Below are 12,319 nucleotides of genomic sequence, written 5' to 3'. Positions count from 1 at the left end.
CTAAAAAAAAAAAAAAACTTGATAGTGGCGTGTCTGTGCGAACCATTTGCTTTTCATTTAGAGTTTAATTTTCTTTCTTTAAAGGACTGTACAGGTAGCCATTTTCTGTTAAATTTATATAGCATATATAATCATCCAAAATCTGGCATTTTGGAAAATCGGGCACTCCTCAGGTCCGAAGGTTGCCGGATTTCTGAATGTCAACCTGTACATATATTTTATATATATATTATATTCACACACAGAACTTTTGCCCCCAGAATATACGAATTTCACAGTGGAAAGACATCTTAATGGTTCTACTTTAAGCACCTCACAGGCTGTTGAAACACTGTCATAAGGTAAACTAAAGTGCTAGGAAAGAGCAAAATGTAGGCAGTATGATTGCTGTGTGAAAACAGTACAGCACATAATGATCACTGCTAACCACACTATGTCTTGCCCAACATGTCTGAAAGTCCACATTTCAAAGTCCCTTGGGAACTGGCTCAGTGAAAAAAGTACATGATCACTGAAAGAATCAAAGAGCCCTCCATTTTAATGTGCAATATGAAAACAATCCTTAACCCATGTAATAACAGTTACATTTTGTAGTCCATCAGATAAAATATTTACATAATATTGTTTAAATAATATTTTTATATAAACCTTTAATTTTGATTCTCTACAAAACACAGAAGAAAGCATTTCACATTGAAGCATTAACTTACCACAATGGCCGGTAACCATAAATGGTTTGTTCACAAAACAAGTAAAGTTAATGATAACAGCCAATATGGATCTGCTGGGGGAAAACTGCAAGCCAATAAAACATGTGGGGTGACTGAAGTCCATCTGCACTGAACAGACCAGGTTCTATCTGTATTTTCTATTTTACTTGCTACCATATTTAAGAGTAGTGTTATAATTTTATCCATTTAGCTGTTTCTGGTGACCAGGTAGATAATCACCCACCAGGCATTTCAGTCTAGACTTGTCTTTCACTTCTTTTAGCTGTGTTTCAGAATGTTTTCTTCATTTATACATTAATATAGCTAAGACAAAAAGGATTAAAGAATGAGTAGAACAACCTTTAATCTTGAAAAAGTTTAAAAATATCTGCATGCATTTTACTTTTAAAAATAGGAGAGAATCAAATTTATACAATCTATTAATTTTAAACTATCTTTTATATACATATTCCTGAAATAAGCTTAAGCTTGCCATTTCAAGACCAAACATTCACCTTTGACCTTTGCATTACTTTTAATAGCCCTTAAAATGGAATGTGAGCTGTTAAAAGATTCAATGAAGGCTGTCTTGTTAGAGGAGCAACAGTCCACCAAATATTGAGTGGGAATGCTGCAAAATAACTAATAGAAGCAAATAAATGTATACCTTATTCTATATGCAATTATTTACATACACCACACATAAAACAATTTATTACATGCAAAGCTCAAATTCCCTTTATTAAAAGCTGGCTTTGTGTTTTGTGCTGTATTTCTACCACTGTATATAATAATTTGCTATGTTCACAAAACCACACACTGAAATGAAATTAAGCAGTATAAACAAGTATTCAAATATTTAGAAAGAACCCTGCACATCTTGAAATAATATCAAAATTGTTCTTACTGTAAAAGGTAAAAATATTTCAGGATGTCAATGATGTGATAATGTGAATTAAACATTTATCTCATTGTTCCATAAAAATGGGAAGGTTAGATAACTACTCTAAATATAATTCTGACAGCAAAAAACTTTATTTCAGTCAGCAATTTATTTTCTAATCTGTTTGCCTAGTTGAGATCTGCAAAGGGTTCAAGACAGACACTGGTTTGGATGCCCATTCATAACAGGGCAAATACAAAAGTAATAACATTTAGCAGTGTCAGTCAACTTAGTCACAATCCACTAGGCCAAATATAGCATCAATAATGGGCACAAGAAAGGCAGTCACCTTACATAAAACACCAGGTGGTCACAGGGAACACTCAAATACAATTATAATCAGTGGTTTAAATCCATGTCAGCATGAGACAAACAGGTCATCTCCACAATGAAGGCACTCTAGCCCAGGACTGTAGTCTGTGGGCTGGTACACAGAGACATCAAATACATTCAGAAACTCTTATATACACACGTGGATTAGGTGTACCACATGTAGGAAGCTAGAATTTGTCACATCTGGAAAGATTTGACTTTCTACAGCAATCTTAAGCACTAAAGATCAAAACAGATTAGAGCAGTGGACGTTACCAGTTAAAGATGGAGATATTTAAAATGCCTTAAGCGGAGAACAACAGAACCTCAGTCTGTGGGACTCATTAGAAGAATATGCCTTACCAAGCTCTATTAGGATTAAGTGCCATTTCAAAAGTAGACCTGCTGTGTACTTCACCATATTGATTGTCTACCTCCATGGTTAACTTTCACAGGTTTCACTTCAAAAAGTTGTTTCTAAGTTCTGTTATTGATGTCATTGAAAGGAGATGCCCAACAGCGTGAATTGCGTTTTCTAGTCTGTACACAACTATAGACTAATCGCTGAAAAAAATTCACACGATCACTCAGTCTGTCACGAAGTGTGATAATAATAATAATAATTAAAAGCTGCTTTAAAATGGCTAAGAAATCTCAACTCAGAATTACCTCATTATTTTATGGGCTTGAGGAGATGCCTACCACAAAGAAACAGTGAAACTTATTATGTTTTCTCATTCAAAAATGTTGTCCACAGTTTATTTAGTGTCATGGCCTTAGCAAGAGCAGAGTTTGGCTCTCTTTCATAACCTGCATTTTTAACTTTTCAGTACAGTGGTACCTCTGATCATGACCGTAATTCGTTCCAAAACTCTGGACGCGACCCAATTTGGTCACAACCCGCATGTAATTTCCCCATAAGATTGTATGAAAATACAATTAATCCGTTCCAGACTGTACGAACTGCATGTAAATCTATATTTTTTTAAGCACAAAAATAGTTAATTATACCCTAGAATACACAGTGTAATAGTAAACTAAATGTAAAAACATTGAATAACACTGAGAAAACCTTGAACAACAGAGAAAGTTAACATTGTAAGAGTTCACGCTAGACCCTTGCGAACCACTCGCTGTAAACACTTTGTGTTTTAAGCACAGGGAAAAAAATTAAATGCCACTTCTCTTACGAAACTTTTCAAACCATCATCTACTGGCTTTAAATTCCTCACCTTCGCCACTCGTAGGAGGATTTTTTTTTCAGCAAATCGCCATGAATCTTCCTTGCTTTCTCGCATATGATCAGCTCGCTTACACTATCCCCTGCAAGTTGCTTCTCGTTCAACCACACTAGCAACAGTTTTTCCACCTTTTCCAGCACTTGATGCCTCTGCTTGGTTAACATTACAACTCCTTTTGCAACATCAGCTGCTTTGTTAGGCCCTGTATACGCAAACAAAAGAAAATGGGAAACGGAGAATGGGAAATCATTGGCACATACAGTATGAACGCGCATAGGGAAACTGGCCGCCAGTGTTTTTGTTCGCCACCAGAGCGTGTGGTCGTGAACAGATGCAAAATTTTGGCAAACTTTTTGATCGTAACCCGATTTGTACGTGTTCGGAAACGTTCGTGACCAGAGGTTCTACTGTATTTGTTTTATCACACGTCATGCCACAGTAAGCGTGTAAGGCTGAGTGTTGATTGGTGCCATGAAGTACAGGTCTACATGGTGCAGAGTTTTTTTGGTCCCAGCTGCTCCCAGCTACTTTTTTTGGTCCCAGCTACTCCCAGCTGTTCCAGACACAATTTCATCCTGTTTCTGCCCTCTTCCACCTGTTTTCTCACATACCCATAAAATGTTCCATTCTGCTCCTGACTGTATTTCTGCTTTTTTAGAAAAGGCACTTCTGTTTGACTGTTTTTCTTTTTCACAATACAACCAGAGTTTATCTATTGATAGCATTTAAAAAAGTAGAGAAATGAATAAATATAGAGTGATGAGACGCCCTCTAATTTGTGGTGATGGTCTCTTTTTGAGACCTAAAATAGCGTTCTGGCTTGTATTTATAAAATCCCAAAAATTATCCTGGGATTTTACCTTTATCATTAGCAAGAATGTGTAAACAAATGAGAAATACATATTTTGTCCAATCCATGTATGTGGCATGGGGTTTGTTTAAAGAAAAGCACACATGGCAGCCAGGAAGACTGGGCAGAGCCACGTTACTATTCAACATCAACTTATAAGCACAAAATGCACTCAAAAAACAAAAAACTGCAAACCTACAGACAAGTAAAAAAAAACAAAAATTAGCACCCATGTTCTTAGACTAGGACATAAGTAGGAAGCCGAATGTATAATAGGGAGAGCTGGCATTGAAAACGTAAAGCTCATATTCACTCTGACAAACACAAAAACTGCTATTAAGGAAGAAAACCCATCAGTAGAAGTCACAGACTATATGGTGAGGCTAGTTTTATTCTATTTAAAAATATTACAATAAATCTGATCATTTTTAAAACCAAGGAGGACTTTTCCCAAGTTACAATACATGTAACATTCTCCATTTTAGAGATTAAGATGTGGGCAGCATGATGGCACAAGTACAGTATTGCTTCACAACAAAAGAAACAGGGATTCACATCCCAGGTGTTCCCTGTGTTAATTTTACTTGTTCTCCCCATGCCCTCATGACCTGCCTCTGGGTGTTGTGGTTTCCTCCTACAGGTTCGATGAATTAGTATTGCTAAAGTGGCCTTTATATGTATGTTTGTGTTCACCCTGTGATGGACTGGCATTTTGTCAAGGTGATGCTCATGCCTTGTGCCCAATGACTGCCGACATAGGCTGCAGCTGCCATGCGGCCTTGCCCTAGATAAACAGATTTATTAAAAGTGGATGTTAAGACATCAGTTGTGCAAAAAAAATTAACTTAAAATAGCAATTTTAAATTGAAAACACTCTATTTTTTTTTTTTTTTTTGCTATTATGGAAGAGAAATAGAAATTCTGCAAGTCCTTAAGCAGTTTACTAAGTAGTTGTATATAAACAAAGATGTTTCAGTTGATCAGATTGTTTAATTACCAAAGTTAACAAAGATCCACTGTATATGGAGGGATGTGTCTCGATATTATCCTTGTTCCTGGTGCACCACAAAAAAAAATGTATTGAGTCCCGCAGGAATGCAGACTTCGATTGTGAGCTTAGTATTGACTTGCAGGTGGTCTTTGACACTGTCAAAAATGTAGGGCTTTTAGAAAAAATGCAAAGCAGTGTAATCAGTTCAGTTCAGATTTATTGCTTTGTGTACAAGTATAATCAAACTCTTATGTGCATGTTTTATTAACACGGACCATTCAGCCACTCATGATGAGTCTTACTCCATAGACTATGTAAAATAACAATAGAGAATAAAACAGGGGAGAAGCAGGTACAGTTTAGGAGAAAAAAATCTCATGATCTGAGCATACATCTGTCTTTAAATAACTGTGTCTGTATGTGAATCAGTATGTGAGCCAGCATTGTGTACTCAAATCATATTTTTATGGACATGTGTTGCTGGCACTAATTTTGAATCATGGCAGATGCATACTCAGGTCACACATTTGTGTAGAGAGCATCATTTGTTACATGCCTTTACAGGATATAGCCATTGGAGAACTGCACAGATAAAAGTAGGATAACATGCAGCCTGAACCTACAGTAATTTGGCAAACTGGGGTAAATGTCAAAACTTCACTCACAATAGCCAATGCAAGCAAACAACTCAATAAGAAACATATTCTTACTTCAAGAAATAGTGCCAAGGACTTATGAAAAAATTAATTAATTGCAGTTTATTTTTGTTATCACAAGCATGTCTCAGAAATGCAGAAGGCACTTCTTAAATGGAAACCTTTGCTACTTCAAAGTGGACATATTCTCTTAAGTTTTAGGGCTTTTGTTTTCACGTCTGGACTGCTGCCCTATGACTTCCATTTTAAAACGCAAGAATAGGCTAGGTTGTTTTTTGTTAAATTTATAAAATTACTAATTTATTAATAATTAATACTTCACTTTAGAACATGATTTCATGTGGCAAATTAATATTTATAACATGTTTGTGAAATAATTTTGACTTGAAAAATATATAACTTAACCTTTAATAGACTTCCATTTTAAAATGCAAGAATAGGCTAGGTTGTTTTTTGTTAAATTTATAAAATTACCAATTTATTAATAATTAATACTTCACTTTATATTCTATTTAGAAGGATTCCTTTTCTCCTTGTTCTGCAACCAATGTCAGTTTGTACTTTATAAGGCAAAATTGACAAAATGGTTAATGATGTGCATTAATAGTAGTCCTTATTATTCTAAATATTGTATTCAAGAACTTTATTGCAGTGTTACAAATGGCACCAAGTTAACTTCTCTTTTATTCATCTCTCTGTTAATTGCAAAGAAGTCAGTGTGGCATAGTGTTTAATACTGCTGCTTCATCGTTCCCAAAGTCTTGGTTTCGAAATTCTGCCTGGATAGTGTCTTTATCAAGTTTGCATGTTCTCACCATGTTTATGGAAGTGCTTCTGCTTCAACATCCCAAACATATCACATAGATTAACTGGTTCTGTGTGAATGTGACCTGTGACAGACTGGTGGCCAGTTTTTTTTCCTGCTTTGCACCAGATACTGCCAAGATAGGCTCCTGTCCCCATAATCCTGAACTGAATTGATTACAGATTGACAAATACATAACGAAACAGTGTGGTATGTTACAATGAAAACTGGGGTGTACAATACTGATGCGAGAGTATGAGGGAAAGCTTTGCTGAGGCTAATAAGATTTTTCACTTCTAATTAGAGTGCCTACCCTAAACTGTCCTCTTTTACTAAAACTGAATTTACCTTACATTTTCTCTGACATCTTCTTTCTTATATTTTCACTGAGTGCCTACATATTACTAAACAGTTGACATATTTAAAATAATCAGTTGAATAATGTTTTGGTTACATCTCCATATAAGTATGTTAAAATATGCATTTATTTGCTTCATCCATCCATCCATTATCCAACCCGCTGAATCCAAACACAGGGTCACGGGGGATTTATTTGCTTAGTTCATAAAAATATGACATTAATTTAAGATTATCACGTTGGATATTTGAAGATGTTATTAATATTTGCAGCACACACACTCAACAAAAACCTGGAAGGTAATAAAATACAGTATCTAATTATTTAGGGTCAAATGGACCTAGATTTCATAATACCTAAAAATAATGATTTGTCTATTTATTCCAAAAATAATTCTATATGCAACCTTGCTGGAAGGAAAACGAGGTTTAATAAGGACACATTAAATATTAGGGTTTCCTCATGCTAAATAAGTCCTTTTTAAAGGTATTTAAATGGAGCAATTATGAAGTATTCAGTAGTCAGAAATATACATCATAAAACATTACATTTTGAAGCATGCATTAGGATGGAAAAATTAAAAACAAAGATATTCACAAAAGTATAATCTCAGATTTTAAAACAATTATTTATACCATTTACTGTACATTGGGGTGCTGAAGTTTGGTCCTTTTGGGTAGCAGTGTCTGCAGGTTTTTGTTCTAAATCAATTTCCTAATTAGAAGGAGCTTATTGCTGCTAAAGCAATTAATGTTCAATCAAGATATTTGTGCTTTATTTTATTAACTCACATATTCAGATTCACAACCCTTGATCACTTCCTTTAACCTTAAAGAGTTTTACTAACTGTTTTAATGGTTTCTGTTTTTTTAACCATCTGCCAATTAACAATGGGATACAAAACACAAAGTGTTCAGCAGCCGATCACCTAACTTGGTCCCATTTACACTTGTATGTGTTCATCATAAGGTCTCTGATCTAATAAAATATTTGGAAAGAAATGGAAGAGAAAAAAAATTGATAACTACTAATCTGCTCAAGCCCACAACTCATTTGTATAATATTTTTGAAAAGAAAAATCCTAAAATATTATGAATGACGGGATATGGCAGAATGAAAAATATTAAGAGGACATAAAATTAAATAGGTTCTGTTACTGGCAAGTACTGACTTCTAATTAAGCTATTAATTCAAGGACCTGCAAGGACCAAATTGAATTGTTCTGGATTTATACAGAACATTGGCTTCCAAGTTCAGTCTGGGTGGATTTCTGTGCCTGCAGGTTTTTGTTCCACACAGTTTCATTATCAGCAAGTCACTTTCACTTTAATTAGCTTTAACATTTTCCATTATTTTCTCCTTCTCCTTCCCTTAAAGAAGAGTAGTAATGTGAGATTTATATTCCTATAAAACTTTGAAATATTTCTATTTTTGTCATAGTCAAGTCAAAAATCATTTTCCTATACCCTTTGTCAGTACAATAACAGTAGAAGCCACTTAAACATGAACAAACTGGATGCAGACGTGTAGACAAAGGCAGATCATTCCACAGCTTTGGAACAAGAACAGATAGGTATTGTCCAGTACTGAAACATCTGGCAAGAGGAGAGATGATCAGCAAACAGAGAGAGGCAGAAAAGACACTTCTTGAAGGGACATGTGGAGAGACAAATGACTGTAGATACGAAGGAGCAGAACCATTCAGAGATTTGCAGCAATAGGAAGTCAGTTGACAGATTGGAGCAGAGGAGTATTAGGAGTGGAAAGAGGAACAGAGAACACCTGTTGAGCAGCTGCATTCTGGAGAAACTGGAGAGGTCTGACAGCAGTTGAAGGAAGCCCCATCAGGAGATAGTGTCAATAGTCCAGTCGAGAGAGAGCCAATGCCTGAAGAAGGAGTTGCATGGCATAAATAGTGAGGAATATTATGAACAAAGAAACAACACAATTGGTTTATTGAAGAAAAATATTTGATGAATAAAACTGAGGAATTCAGAGTCACACCAAGATTCCTAAAAAAATGACTGATGGTGAAAGGGTGTCATCTTCAAGAGTAATGCTTAGAGACAAATCTTGAAGGTGAAATATACAAATATTTATAAATTTCTTATGAATGGAAATCTAACATTACTTAACTTTTTCAAATGCAGATTTAAAAGAAATTATGTAATTAAACAATGTGATCAATTACAGGTAGAATTTTAGTATTTGGTACACTATATTAATCCCCAAGGGGAAACTGTCTTATTGAATGACCTTTGGAGGTCAGAGTGCATGGCCAGTCATTGTACAGAGTCCCTGGAGCAATTTTCAGAATAAGGGCCTTTCTCGTGGGCCCAATGGAGTAGGATCCCTCCTGGCAGTAATGAGATTTGAACTGGCAACGTTCCAAATACCAGCACACATCCTTAGCTCAGAGCCACCAATCCTAACAACACCTACCTAAATAATTGTCAAACTAGGTGGAACAAAAGCTTGCAGCCACGGGGTTCCCTCAGCACTGAACTTAGAAACAACTGATATAGACCTGCTTGTTACGGTGAATTTTTGAGCAAATAAGATTCCATGATTTGTATAAAAATATAAAAGAACTGTATTTGTGAGAAGGCTCTGATGTTGAGAATTCAATCAAAATCTGAAGACACTTCATATGTTCCTCAAATGTGGTCATTAAAAGGTGTATTTTTAATCATTAGCATGAGCCCATTAAAAAGGCAAGGCAAAATACCAACAAAGGTACACAGCAACTTAAACGAGATCATGGGGATAAAAAAAATGTATATACAAACACAAACATGAACAGACTGTTGTATACATTACTTTTTTTTAAGCTTTATGCTGTTCTTGTTATGCAATATCTTTGTAGTGACCTCTGGAATACATTTGCCCTTATTAAACTCCAAGGTCACTTAAAAATTAAGTAATATCTTGAGATATAAAGGAACACTGTACACTAATTATAGAATTCAAAATTAATTCAAAGATGTGCAAGTTAAATAAAGCAAATGGAAGCATTTGGGCATAGGAATTCTTTTGTAAGAGATTTGTTGAAAATATAGTTTCAACCATTCAAGTTAAATGTTTTAATTTGAGTTTATGCCTCAGAGTCAAAATTATTTTTTACAACAAAAATATGTTGACTCCATAAATGAAACACATTTTGGAAATATGACAAGAGTTACCATTCATATTATTACCACTCATTTAGAACATGTTTGACTCTGTAATTTAAAATATCAAACACAAAGCAAAGTCCATGATAATTTCTCAGACCCATAGAGAGAGCAAATAACAGAGTTATTACAGCTTAAGGCAACTATATTCTAATATGGACATTACAGAGTATAAAAAGGACACTTTTGATACTTTTCTGTCAATGCCTACTAGGAGGAACCCTGACCTGACTCACTGTATCTCTTAGTTTATTAATGCTAAAAATAAAGTAGCTTGGAAAGATATTCCATTTAATATTACTTGGAATCTTACAAGTTAAAACCTTATAAGTTCAAAAGAAGGTAACACCACAGAAACACAACAATGAAGGAATATAACAAAATTTAGGAAAATTCCATTGTAGTTGTACTTCTAGATCCAACTAAATCAAACCTTACCAAACCATCCTTTTCAGTGGATTGGATTTGGTTTAGCATACATGCACATTTTAATACTCAATAGTATATGGATTAAAATTAAATAGTACATTTTTACTTATTAATAAAAATATGTTTTGCAAAATAAATACTGACCTATCGCTTAACAAATACTGTTCCATTTTTCACATTAGTCTAGCCTAGGCTGGCCTATCCTGGCACATGAAATGAAACCCTACTGAACACTGTGCCTCAAAATAGAGGGCTAGCTAATAACACTTTACTGAGGCCTTGGTCATTTTTTCCCCCAATAAAGGTAAAATATCCAAATATCCTTTTAATCATTCCATTCAATCCATTATAGTTTGTTAAAAATATCACAAAAAAAAATCCAAAAGATGTTTTCTGTGCACACAGTTTTGGTCCTGCTACACTGATACAAACAGTATGGGAATCATGTATGCATGATAAATTCATGGCAATATGAACACTCTACAGTATGTCTGAAAAAAGGAAAACAAAAAACTCTCTTTCTCTCTTGCCCCTTTTTCAAATGCAGGTCCCCTTCTTGATTTACTTCTGTTCTATTAGTCCATTTGTTAAAACAGGTATTAGGTCAAGTTATTCCACTAAGAATAACAGCAGCAGCAATTTAAAAAAAAAAAAAAAAAAAAAAGATGAAAACGCTGTACATTTCTAAGTGCCAAAAAAATCTGATAAACATTTCAAGAAAAGCAATATTTTTCCAGTACATTCGGTGACTTTAGTTTATGTGTGTGCTGTCTGCGCATTAACACCGATTTAAAAAAATGTCTGCAATTATTATGCTCCAAACCACACAAAAAACTGTAAAATGTGACAGAGAAAGGCCTCACGACTTGTTTTCATCATAGCGATCCAAGGAGGGCTGCATATCTGGGAGTTCAATCTCACAGACCACATTGCGAGGGGACAGAGAGCTGCGAGTAAAGAAATTTCCACCTGCAGTAAAATAACAAAAAAACAAACAAAAACAAAACATTTAACTCACAGAATGCTCTTTTAAAATAACATGTAATGCATTGTGAGCATACCCGGATTCATGACCACCACACAGACTAAATTTTCCAAATTTGGAGATTATGGGCATAACCTTGACATGCTTTGACTGTGAGAGAGATTATATATATATATTTTTTTTCCCCAAAAGGAATGGAGCAAGTTTAGGCAGATATTCGATAAACACAAAGCTTTAATTTGGGATGGGGTTGGTGTGTGGGTGAGAGTAAAGTCTACGCATGTTTTACTCAATTACACTTAAAACAGTTTTTTTTTTTTAGTTGCACAACTTAAGCGTGCTACTTTGAGATTTTACTCTTTTTATATATAGACTATATTCATTAAATACTTTGAGCCTAAACATGTTCATTCATTTTCTGTGCATTTTACATAATTTCAAATTCTGTAGGGAAAAAAAAGTTCATATGTTCACTGATGTGTTCACACTTATTCATTTCTATATGCAAATTCCTCCAAAATTAACAATGCTAGTTATATTTATATTGCAAACGGGGGAAAATGACAGGTTTCACAAAAAGTAAACTGCTTTGGTACTTTATTAGAAACAAGGGTCAATACAGATTCACTTATGTTTCTGTTTATAGAATAAACTAAGATGATGACTCCATACTTTACTTGCTTAATTTTGAGTTACAAATGAATATTAAGTTACCAAGCAGCATTAAAATCAATAAGCTAGATTTATATTGCAAAATGTTTTATATTCCCTGAAAACTTTCTATGGTACATTAATATTATGTCAAATAATCTTCAAAAAGGTTCTCAAAAATAAAAGAATACATTACACAACTCAAGGTAAACTGC

General features: G+C 34.5%; 1 protein-coding gene across 1 annotated transcript in view; it reads right to left on the bottom strand.

The window, feature by feature from the left end:
* Positions 1–7,279: 7,279 nt before the first annotated feature.
* The window catches only part of rnf130 (ring finger protein 130), a 129,301-nt gene continuing 124,261 nt past the window's right edge, over positions 7,280–12,319 (bottom strand). Inside the window, exon 9 of the mRNA XM_028812667.2 lies at positions 7,280–11,437. Within this exon, the coding sequence (XP_028668500.1) occupies positions 11,328–11,437 (110 nt within the window). The 3' untranslated portion in view covers positions 7,280–11,327. The remainder of the gene's footprint in view (positions 11,438–12,319) is intronic.

Source organism: Erpetoichthys calabaricus, chromosome 11 (genome assembly GCF_900747795.2).
Source record: "Erpetoichthys calabaricus chromosome 11, fErpCal1.3, whole genome shotgun sequence".
Taxonomy (NCBI): Eukaryota; Metazoa; Chordata; class Cladistia; order Polypteriformes; family Polypteridae; genus Erpetoichthys; species Erpetoichthys calabaricus.
This window is presented reverse-complemented; position numbering and strand designations above follow the sequence as displayed.